The sequence below is a fragment of the Anopheles aquasalis genome, chromosome 3 (assembly GCF_943734665.1).
Source record: "Anopheles aquasalis chromosome 3, idAnoAquaMG_Q_19, whole genome shotgun sequence".
In the NCBI taxonomy this organism is placed as follows: Eukaryota; Metazoa; Arthropoda; class Insecta; order Diptera; family Culicidae; genus Anopheles; species Anopheles aquasalis.
Window position 1 is genome coordinate 61626049 of NC_064878.1, and position 10000 is coordinate 61636048.

The 10000-nt window shown below is 51.3% G+C and overlaps 6 protein-coding genes across 6 annotated transcripts in view; 3 read left to right on the forward strand and 3 right to left on the reverse strand.

Moving 5' to 3' along the window:
• Positions 1–2712, forward strand: part of LOC126577210 (kinesin-like protein KIF23) — a 3112-nt gene extending 400 nt beyond the window's left edge. The window contains exons 2-4 of the mRNA XM_050238668.1: positions 1–595; positions 686–2120; positions 2202–2712. The exon at positions 1–595 is cut by the window's left edge and continues 137 nt beyond it. Of these exons, the coding sequence (XP_050094625.1) occupies positions 1–595; positions 686–2120; positions 2202–2663 (2492 nt within the window). The 3' untranslated portion in view covers positions 2664–2712. The remainder of the gene's footprint in view (positions 596–685; positions 2121–2201) is intronic.
• A 67-nt stretch (positions 2713–2779) lies between these two features.
• LOC126577212 (THUMP domain-containing protein 1 homolog) lies at positions 2780–3822 on the reverse strand. Its single transcript, XM_050238670.1, has one exon. It carries the CDS (start codon positions 3802–3804, stop codon positions 2875–2877), a length of 930 nt encoding a protein of 309 aa, XP_050094627.1. The 5' UTR covers positions 3805–3822; the 3' UTR covers positions 2780–2874.
• A 62-nt stretch (positions 3823–3884) lies between these two features.
• LOC126575671 (spliceosome-associated protein CWC27 homolog) lies at positions 3885–5539 on the forward strand. Its single transcript, XM_050236478.1, has 2 exons — positions 3885–3990; positions 4054–5539. The coding sequence occupies exons 1-2, from the start codon at positions 3949–3951 to the stop codon at positions 5533–5535; spliced, it is 1524 nt and encodes a 507-aa protein (XP_050092435.1). The 5' UTR covers positions 3885–3948; the 3' UTR covers positions 5536–5539.
• LOC126576855 (uncharacterized) lies at positions 5533–7646 on the reverse strand. The gene is made up of 4 exons (XM_050238157.1): positions 7534–7646; positions 7096–7460; positions 6864–7022; positions 5533–6610 (listed from the first exon to the last, which is right to left on the reverse strand). Exons 2-4 carry the CDS (start codon positions 7387–7389, stop codon positions 5735–5737), a joined length of 1329 nt encoding a protein of 442 aa, XP_050094114.1. The 5' UTR covers positions 7390–7460; positions 7534–7646; the 3' UTR covers positions 5533–5734.
• LOC126575672 (protein CLP1 homolog) lies at positions 7581–8955 on the forward strand. Its single transcript, XM_050236480.1, has 2 exons — positions 7581–7721; positions 7786–8955. Exons 1-2 carry the CDS (start codon positions 7620–7622, stop codon positions 8953–8955), a joined length of 1272 nt encoding a protein of 423 aa, XP_050092437.1. The 5' UTR covers positions 7581–7619.
• Positions 8952–10000, reverse strand: part of LOC126575674 (N-acetylneuraminate lyase A-like) — a 1412-nt gene continuing 363 nt past the window's right edge. The window contains exons 3-5 of the mRNA XM_050236482.1: positions 9927–10000; positions 9479–9867; positions 8952–9416 (exon numbers count right to left, since the gene is read on the reverse strand). The exon at positions 9927–10000 is cut by the window's right edge and continues 10 nt beyond it. Coding sequence (XP_050092439.1) covers positions 9016–9416; positions 9479–9867; positions 9927–9988 — 852 coding nt within the window. The 5' untranslated portion in view covers positions 9989–10000 and the 3' untranslated portion in view covers positions 8952–9015. The remainder of the gene's footprint in view (positions 9417–9478; positions 9868–9926) is intronic.

A 10000-nucleotide genomic window follows, 5' to 3' on the forward strand; every position in this document is an offset into this window, starting at 1 on the left:
TTACCTGTCTGCGCGTTACCGACCCTCATACGGTCGTTTTGACACCTCCGGAAATTGCCATTAACTACAAGATCGCCAATCTCAAGGAAACGCAGTACATCTTCAAGAGAGTGTTCGATGAGTACGTCCGGCAGAACGATGTGTACGTGTCGGTGGCGCAACCGCTGGTGGAGGGCTTGATACGCGGCCGGAACGGTTTGTTGTTCACGTACGGAGTGACGGGAAGCGGTAAGACCTACACCATGACCGGAAATCTGCAGCACCGTGGCATCATGCCCCGCTGCCTGGACGCACTGTTCCGCACGATCTCCGATTATCAGGCAAAGAAGTTTACCTTCAAGACGGACCGGCTAAACGGGTTCGATATCCTGTCCGAAGCGGAAGCTCTGCTGGAGCGTCAGACGGAAATGAATGCCCGGCTGCTGAAAAGCTCGCGAAAGCGGGAACTGGATCAGGAGGTGGCTTCGCAGGCATCGGTGGAACCCTCGGAGATCAGTGGCATCGAGGAGGACAACATTTACGCCGTTTTCATCAACTACGTTGAGGTGTACAACAACGGCGTCTACGATTTGCTGGAAGAATCTACGATTCAGAAGTAGGCGGCGCTAATTTCCGTGTTCAATTGTTTCAGTGTGATCAGTTAATTAATTTCTGTTTTTTTCTAATCGTTTTAATGTTTTTTAAGGACGCTGCAAAGCAAGATGATACGCGAGGATGCTAATCATAATATGTTCGTGCATGGTGTAACGGAGGTCGAGGTTAAGTCGGTCGAGGAAGCGCTGGAACTGTTTCAAATTGGCCAGAAGCGTAAGCGCATGGGGCACACAATACTGAACGCAGAGTCCAGTCGTTCACATTCCGTATTTACGATTCGGTTGGTACAAGCTCCGATCGACATGCAAGGTGAGCACGTGGTGCAAGATCAGAGCAAGATCACCGTGAGCCAGCTGTCGCTAGTCGATTTGGCCGGCAGTGAGCGTACGAACCGTACGGGAAACACCGGTCAGCGGCTCCGCGAGGCAGGCAATATCAACAACAGTCTTATGACGCTGCGGACCTGTCTGGAGATTTTACGCGAAAATCAGCAAACGTGCAGTACGAAGAAAGTCCCTTACCGTGATTCGAAGATTACGCATCTTTTCAAGAATTATTTCGATGGCGAGGGACAGGTTCGCATGATTGTCTGCGTAAATCCACGGGCGGAAGATTACGACGAGACGGCTCAGGTGATGAAGTTCGCCGAAATGACGCAAGATGTGCAGATAGCGCGCCCAACGCCGATGAAGATCGACACCGGACTAACGCCTGGCCGCCGTAAGGCAAACCAACTGTTCAAGCAGGCGATGAGCGAGGCGCACGAAAAGCAGCAACATCAGCAACGGCAGCAGCATACGCCGTACATTGGAGAACCACCGTCGAATAGCGATTGGATGGACTTCGATCTGGGACTGGTGTACAGCCTGGAACCGTTCGTGGCTGATATGAAGCTCGGTAGTGCCGAGAGTACGGAACTGGTGCGCAAGCTGACGGAGATACTGGAGCTGCGCATCCAGAAGCGGAAAGTGTTGAACGATGATTTCACAGCCCGGCAGAATCGCTTCCGGATGAATCTGCACAAGGTAGAGAACGAGAATATCGCCCTGCAAACCGAAAACACTGCACTGAAAGCGGTGCTGTTACAGAACAAACAAAAGATAGGGGCGATGGAGAACAGGATCAAAATTTACGAAAGTTCAATCGACGATTTGAACCGGCGCAACCGGCAGCTGGAAGAGCGCGAGCGTCAGTTGCGAGAACAGTTGAACCAGAAAACGCAGCTGATCAGCCAGAAAGAGCAGGAGAAGGAGAGGCAGCGAAAAAAGTTTACCTCCAAGTTTGCCGTTGAATCGGAGAAGATGAATCGCGAGCTAGAGCTGAAGCTGATGGAGCAGAAGAGCAAGCTAAAGAGCGAGATGCGTGACAAAGAGGAGAAGCTTCGACTGGTTTCGGAGATCGTTCAGGGTGGTACGCCCGGTGTCATACGTCCCCGATCGAACAGCGTCGATGGTGAACAGAAACCGGAATCAACTCCGAATGTTAAATCCTTGGTATCGGCCTACGCCACACCGAGGCCTTCACGTGTAAGTTTATAGGGAGGAAGCGAGAGTCCCAGTCCCCCTTTTCTAACCGTAATTGAACTTTTTCCTTCTTTTTTTTTGCAGCCCGGAACGGCAACAGCGAATATTCGGCACCGACGATCACGATCGACCGGAGAGCGCTGGTTGGAGCATCGTTCGGCCAATCCCGTACCGCTTGGTACGATCTTGCAGCCGTACTACATCAACTCGAAATCCGTCACCAAGCTGAGCGACAAGGATGTGGTCAATCACAAAAACACCAAGTACTGTTTGATTTCGCAGGACGCCGACACGGAGGGTGAACTGGAGACGAAGCTGTACAAGGGTGACGTTATACCAACCAGTGGCGGTGGAGCGCAGGTTGTGTTTAACGATGTGGAGTGCTTGAAGCAATACTCCCCCACCAAGACGCCTCCACATCGGAAACGCTCCAGTAACTTCATTACACCCAGTGCCCCACCACTGAGTGAGATACAGGTGACGAGCTCCAAGTGTAACACTGGCATCGAGGGTCATGCTGCCAGTAATAAGCGATCGAGGCATTAGCGCTGCAAGGACGGCGCACGCTACACTGCTCACTTGATCACTCTCTTCATTCCTTTCAAGTTTTTGAATAACACTTCGTCACGGCACGGGGCTACTTCTGTACATAACATTTCCGATTTCACGTTTTCCCAACACAACTAACGTTACATTTTATTTTCGTTGTATTATCTCCTGAAAAAACGGAAAATAAAGAAGGTTTCCATTAAACTGCTTATTCTTTCACCGTCTCCGGTGTGACTGTTGCCGCTGGTTCCTCTGATACTTCTTTTGGTTTCTCTGCTGAGGGCTTAGCGTCCGCTGCGGAATCTCCTTTGGCGGCCGGTGCCGGTTGCTGAGCAACAATTTCCGCTAAATTGTACTTTCGCAACGCGTAGTACTCGGGCACGATGCCGATACAGCAGAGTCCTTTGATCACCTCGACGATGACTGCCAGTTCGGGGTTTTTCAGATTCGCCTTGTTGCCCGCGTTTTTGGATGATATGAGATCGGCCAGCTCACGGATCACATCATCCCGGGGCAGCTCGTTGTTTAACCGATGGTTGTAAATGATGGCGTACGTTTTCGGTTCCTTGAGGAAGTGCCGATCGCTCAAGCTACCCACGGTGTCAATTATGTCCTTCAGGTTAGCCCGACAGACCGCCTCGATCGGGACCATACGCAGGATGAAGCGTGACTTGGCCTTTCTCGTTGCGCTCAAATCCTGCAGCACCTTGTGTGCCAGTGCCGTCGGTTGCTTCAGTGTCGTCCGGATGAACAGGCAATTTGTGGCCCCGCTATCAACGTTTTGAAAGCGCATCGGCTTCTTAATGCCGGCCGCTGCCGCTTCCTTCTGCAGGGTCACCGAGATGTCCTCTTCTTCGCTCTCGTCGCCAGACTTTTCATTGGCCGCCGGTTCAGCTTCGTTGGGGTCCGGAGTGGCACCGTACAGGAGGTCCGCATACTCGTTCAGGATGCGGTAGCTATCGCGAATGCAGTCGTGCAACCGGCCATTACACGTTACGAGGAATCCTCGCTGGCCTGGCTGCATGAATCGCGCCGTCGACTTGTTGTAGTAGTTCCGCTTGCCGGGTTTACCTTTCCGTGGCCCATTATTTCCTTTACCCGCCGCAGAATCCATCCTCATTTTCTTCGCTTCGCTCATCCTTGCACCGCACTTTGTTGTGTTCGGAGCGCGCCACGCCGGCTGTCACAATTTGTTTTTGCTCCACGAAAACATCAACAACAAGGCGCCAGCGGAGCAGGAAGCGAAGCAAGCGCGGATTTTTAAGCAAGAAATTGTCCCGATATGAGTAACATTTACATCCAAGAACCTCCAACTAATGGAAAGGTAAGATAGGATCGTGTGGCCATGGTGGAAATGCGCTTGACCGTGATTCCGTTATCGCTACAGGTTTTGCTGAAAACATCCGTGGGCGACATCGATATCGAGCTGTGGTCGAAGGAGTGTCCACAGGCGTGCCGTAATTTTGTGCAGCTCTGCCTCGAAGGCTACTACGATGGTACCATATTCCACAGAGTGGTCAAGGGATTTATCGTGCAGGGCGGCGATCCGAACGGTGATGGCACGGGCGGTGAGTCAGTGTACGGGCGTCCATTCAAGGATGAGTTCCACTCCCGGTTGCGCTACGTTCGCCGTGGGCTGGTCGGTATGGCCAACTCGACCAAGAACGACAACGGATCGCAGTTCTTCTTCACATTTAGCGCTACGCCGGAGTTGCAGAATCAGAACACGCTGTTCGGTAAAGTTACGGGCGATACGATCTACAATATGCTGAAGCTAGAGGAAGGCGAGGTGTACGAGAACGAAAAACCCCACTTTCCGCACCGTATCATCCGTACCGAGGTACTCAGCAATCCCTTCGATGATATTATTCCTCGCGCAACGGCCAAGGCAGCCGACAAGGCGAAGCAGGAGTCGGACGAGCGAGCAAACCGGAAGCGCAAGGGTGAAAAAGGTGTAAAAAATTTTGGACTTTTATCGTTCGGTGACGAGGCGGAAGAGGAAGAACAGGAAGCAAACGTGTTCGTGCAAAAAGCGGCCGGTAGTAGCCGCGGGAAGTCTTCCCACGATGTGCTCGATGATCCTAAGCTAAGCAAACAATCGCTAGCTGTTCCGGAAAGCCGCCACAACAAAGCACAAACGCCATCATCCGACGAGGAGCAGGCTACGGTGGAAAACAGAAGAGCAAAATCCCCTGGCGCAACGCAAGAGGACATAAAAAATGTTCGTGAAAAATTGAAACGCAAACCGGAAGAGGAGAAGAAGGATAAAAAGAAAGGCAAAGAGGAGAGAAAGACACAAGACGCTGCACCGGAGGAATCCGACTCCGATCCGGAAGATTATGGGTTGGACAGTGAACGGAAGCGAACCAAACAGGCCGAGGCCGAGAAAATTCGGGAAGAGATTAACCAGCTCAAACGGGACTATCGAACCGACAAACGTTCGAAGGACAAGGAAAAGGAAGCGAGCGAAGCGAAAGCATCGAAGAAAGAGTCTCGTAAGGAGGTGATGAGCGAGGTGCTGCGGATACAGGAAGAGTACTCGCAAAAGACCAAACAGCTGCCCAAGAAGGGAAGTTCTAGGGAAAGCTTTACCATGCAGCTGCTGGAGAAGTTCAAATCGAAGCTGCACTCGGTAAATGACCGGGAACCGGCAACAGTAGCAGGCGCCGACGCTGCTGATGAGGAGCAGGATATCCAAGGAGACGATTGGCTCGCACACCGTTTGGAATTTGAACGCAAGGATCCCATTTTGGCAAAGGATGCTGCGACGAAAGCGGACGATTGGTATGACGTATACGATCCCCGGAATCCACTAAACAAGCGCAAGCGAGGTGAAGCGGGGAACGGTGACAAGAAGGCGAAAAAGTAATGGGATAAGGTACAATATATTATAAAATAGGTCACATACACTCAAACTTTACACTATTTGCTTACAATAACTTATGAATTATCTCGTGATGTGTGTAGCACGTGCTCCCAAACCTATTCTAACGGAATTCGTCCTAATGTTTGTGAAACCATGTATTCAAGATTGTGTACCAACGACAGATTCTGCGTGGCGTGGTTGATTAGATGGAAATTTGCTGCAAAGTGGACAGAAGCGAGTTTACGTCGTTGTCGATCTCACTCTTTACCTTCATGTTATCGATCTTATTGACGATAGCCGCTATCTGCCGATCACGGATGCGGACCAGCACTTCGGAGAACTCGTTAAACCGTTCTAGCAGCTTTTCCTGGCTCCAACCCTGCCAATCCGCCGGATTCCGTCTGATCATTTGCTGCTTAAGGCAACCAAACATCCGATCACAGACGAGCACCGTTTTATCACGATGCCGATGGATGTCGCTTTGGGACAGGTTCTGCAGCTTCGAGACGATACGCTCCGAAATGCGTAACTTGCCAATGGCAATATCTAACGCTAGCAGCCCGTTGGAATCCCGCAGCAGCAGATCCGTGCCGTAATCGAGCAGCATCTGTACCATCTCGATGTTATCCGTGCAGGCCGCCAGATGCAGTGGGGTGTTGTTGTTCATGTCCCGTATGTTTGGGTTGGCCCCGTTTTGTAACAGCACCCGGACCGTGTCGGTGTACCCACGGCTGCAGGCGATGTGCAGTGCCGATCTTCTGTAGTAGCTTTCGACTGTATTCGGGGACATGCCTTTGCGGAGCATCTCACCGACCACGTCGCTGTTGTTATTCGTAACGGCCTCGAGGAATCGTCCTTCCAGCAATGCCGAATGCCGTGCTGCGACGTAAGGAGTGGAACGACTTCTGCCTTGGCCAAAGCGTCGTGATTTTAGGCAGTTTCTTCCGAGGTCGTGAGGTTTTTTCCCATCATCGCCTACTTTGGTGCTATCGCTGCAGGAAGGCGGTGTCGATTCGGGTGCCCTTTCTAAACTCAGCCCCTCTATCTTCACTTGCGTGTCTTTCTGCATCGTGCTGGTCTGGGCGATTGGATTTTAGAGAAGAACTTTGCTTTTTTTCGATTGTTTTGTGTACTTTTGCCTTCGTTTTGTTTGTTTTCGGTAATTCCAAAGAGTGAGCGTTTACGTCATCGAGCTCACACTTCTCACCGTCTAAACCCTTGAAGAAGGACGGAGCAAAATGGTTTTGTAATTTCCGCGCTGGCTACTACAATTTATTTGGCAACTGTTTTCGTCAAAACATAAGGTACTATTTCATGATTTTCGCCACTTATCCCGGTGGCCACCCGAGTTGGCGTCCTCCGATTACATGCAGATGAATGTGGTACACGGTCTGGCACCCGTGATCGCCGTTGTTAATCACAAGCCGGAATCCTTGGGGTGCTTTGGATTTGCCCAACTGGCCCGCAACGTGCAGCAAATGGCCAAGGATCTAAACCGGAGAGAAGAAAAAGATTAGAATTGAATGATAACCATTCCATGGCCTAAATAATACCCTTTATTACCTCCTTATCGCTCACTGCGCTGTCCTCGAGTTTGGGTATTTTACGCTTCGGAATTACGAGAAAATGGACCGGTCCTTGAGGGGAGACATCGTTAAATGCTAGGCACTGTTCGTCCTCGTAGATTATCTCGGCCGGGATCTTTTTCTGTATGATTTTGTCGAAAATAGTGTCCGCATCTTTAACGGCACTCTTTCCACCCAAGGTGCCACTGGTTTCGCTGCTCTGCCATCGAACAAAAGTTGCGGCCGGACGGAGCGTATGCCCGGAGAGCCTTCGGAAAGCCGCGGCCAACATCCTTGCGGCACTACCGAAGATTACTATCAGCTCATCCGCAACCCTCTCGTCACCACATCCATCCCTGGTAACTGCGTGTGAAAGAGATAGAGAGAGAACAGATGATCAAAGCAAGCCGGATTGACGTTTCAAACGACAACAAACCGTGTTGTTGATCGCTAGCGGCGACCAGGAGTGATTCTTCCGTTCGTCCGTTGTTTCCAAAGATTATACGAAGAGTTTTGTGAAAAATGTCCGACGACAAGCCTGCTCCGAAGACGGACTACAAACTGGAACCGGACTCAGAGTTGCGTTTCGAGATAGAGACCAAAAATGAGAAAGCAACAGTTGTCGTAAGTAACGCAAAGCGGGTACGCTCTTGCACATCGGTTGATCTGCTTTCTTCCCTTCTTGCAGCTGTTAAACGGACAGGCAGAAATGTTCGGCACGGAGCTGGTCGTGAAGAAACCGTATGAATTCCTTACCGGTGCCAAGGTGGCGATTTTCACTTACCACGGCTGTACGATCGAGCTGCGCGGTAAACCGGATGTCGCCTACGTTGCCAAGGAGACGCCAATGGTGATGTACCTGAATGCAAACTCGGCCCTCGAGCATCTCCGGGGCAAGGCCGAAAAGGAGGATGCGCAAGGACCGATCGTGATGGTCGTAGGACCAACGGATGTGGGCAAAACCACGTTGTGCCGGATATTTCTGAACTACGCGGTCCGTCTAGGTCGTCGCCCGATTTACGTCGATCTCGATGTAGGCCAAGGTGGTATCGCTATTCCTGGCACGATCGGTGCGTTGCTAGTCGAACGACCGGCTCCGGTGGCCGAGGGTTTCTCACAGCAGGCCCCACTCGTGTATCACTACGGTCATAACACTCCTTCCGCGAACAGCACCTTCTACGATGTGCTCATCTCGAAGCTGGCCGAAACCACACTCGAGCGATTACAGGCCAACAAGAAGGCCAAATCATCGGGAATGATTATCAACACTTGCGGTTGGGTCAAAGGTTCGGGCTACTCGCACATCCTGCACACCGTAACTGCCTTCGAGGTGACCGCTATTTTCGTACTGGACCAGGAGCGCCTCTACAACGAGTTGCTACGAGACGTGAAGCGAAGTGTCCAGGTTGTGTTTCTGCCGAAAAGTGGTGGAGTTGTCGAACGAACTAAATCCCAGCGGAACGAATCACGAGACCAACGTATTCGAGAGTACTTCTATGGTTCCAAGATGCCACTATTCCCGCACAGCTTCGACGTTAAGTTTTCCGATATAAAGATCTTCAAGGTGGGGTCCCCACCACTGCCGGACTCCTGCTTGCCGTTGGGCATGAAAGCCGAAGACAACTACACCAAGCTAGTGGCCGTCGTACCTGGGCCCCAGTTGCTGCACCACATTCTGGCGGTCAGTTTTGCCGAGAGCACCGACGAAAACGTGATACAGACGAATGTGGCTGGATTCATTTGTGTGACGAACGTGAACATGGAGAAGCAAGTGCTAACTATCCTGTCGCCCCAGCCCCGACCACTGCCTCAAACTATTCTCCTCGTTTCGGACCTACAGTTTATGGACAGTAATTGAGCCCCAGCCTGCTCAAATCAATTTAATAAAACCATCCTCATGAACAAATCCGCTAGTCTGTTATTTTAAGTTCAGCGGTGGTCTTGTGTGACCGACCTCGATGGCTGGGAACGTTTCGCGAAACGCTTTCTTCATCGCCGTTACCCAGTCGCCGTGTTGCAGGATCGTTGCTATGCGCCTGTTCAGAGCTTGCTGTTCTTCCCTAGCTTCGTTGAGTGCACCCCGGTTTGTGTCGTTAATGATTTTGTCAGCCATTTCGGGACAAATGTTCAAGGTGGTCATTATGAAGCAGTCGAAACCGGCTGCAACGGCACCGCACAAGATCGTATCGGCACCAAGGAATATGTGCCGGCCTTCCTTCAAACAGGCGCTCCCCTGATCAAGATCTCCACTCGTGTATTTTATGCCACGAAAGTTGCCAATCTCCTTCTCTGCTATATCCAGGAACGCCGGCATGGGTACTACGGAGTGAGAAAGTACGATAAGTGTTTGCCAACTGATAACCTCCGCCTCGAGTGCTCACCGTTCACATCCGTAAACATGGGAATATGGTAGTAGAAAAATGGAATCGTCGGACAATGGCTGGCGACGGCTTTGAGGTAAGCAACAAGTGCTTCGGGAGTCTTGGGTTTAAAGTAGAGCTCCGGCAGACAAAGAACCGCATCGGCGTTGATCTTAGCGGCATGCTCGGCCAACTGTACGACATCCGGGAAGGGGGCACCGCCTATTTGCACCATCATCGTTATGCCGTGTTTGCTGCAGGACCGTTGCCATGCTTCCGTTACGGCCATGCGTTCCGCGGTGGTCAGTAGCATGCCTTCTCCGGATGTCCCGTTAACGAGCACTCCCCGCACGCGTTTCTCCTTCAGCAGCTGCACGTAAGGCTCAATTGCATCAAGGTTCAGCTTTTCACTGAAATAACAAGGCAGTGCTGGTAAAGGCAATTCGTATCAAGCTGAAATGAAACTTACCTGCCATTGGTGTACGGCGTAAAAACGGGCGCCATTAGTCCTTTGAAGGTGAACTGTTTCATCGTGTTGTTAAG

Bases quoted from the DNA above. Each gene is read 5' to 3' on its own strand.
- LOC126575672 (XM_050236480.1), top strand. From the start codon at position 7,620: ATGTCCGACGACAAGCCTGCTCCGAAGACGGACTACAAACTGGAACCG. The intron at 7,722-7,785 runs GTAAGTAACGCA...CCCTTCTTGCAG, and splicing joins ATGAGAAAGCAACAGTTGTC to CTGTTAAACGGACAGGCAGA.
- LOC126576855 (XM_050238157.1), bottom strand. From the start codon at position 7,389: ATGTTGGCCGCGGCTTTCCGAAGGCTCTCCGGGCATACGCTCCGTCCG. The intron at 7,023-7,095 runs GTAATAAAGGGT...TCTCCGGTTTAG, and splicing joins GCGCAGTGAGCGATAAGGAG to ATCCTTGGCCATTTGCTGCA. The intron at 6,611-6,863 runs TAAGTGGCGAAA...CCAATCGCCCAG, and splicing joins AACTCGGGTGGCCACCGGGA to ACCAGCACGATGCAGAAAGA.
- LOC126575671 (XM_050236478.1), top strand. From the start codon at position 3,949: ATGAGTAACATTTACATCCAAGAACCTCCAACTAATGGAAAG. The intron at 3,991-4,053 runs GTAAGATAGGAT...TTATCGCTACAG, and splicing joins AACCTCCAACTAATGGAAAG to GTTTTGCTGAAAACATCCGT.
- LOC126577212 (XM_050238670.1), bottom strand. From the start codon at position 3,804: ATGAGCGAAGCGAAGAAAATGAGGATGGATTCTGCGGCGGGTAAAGGA.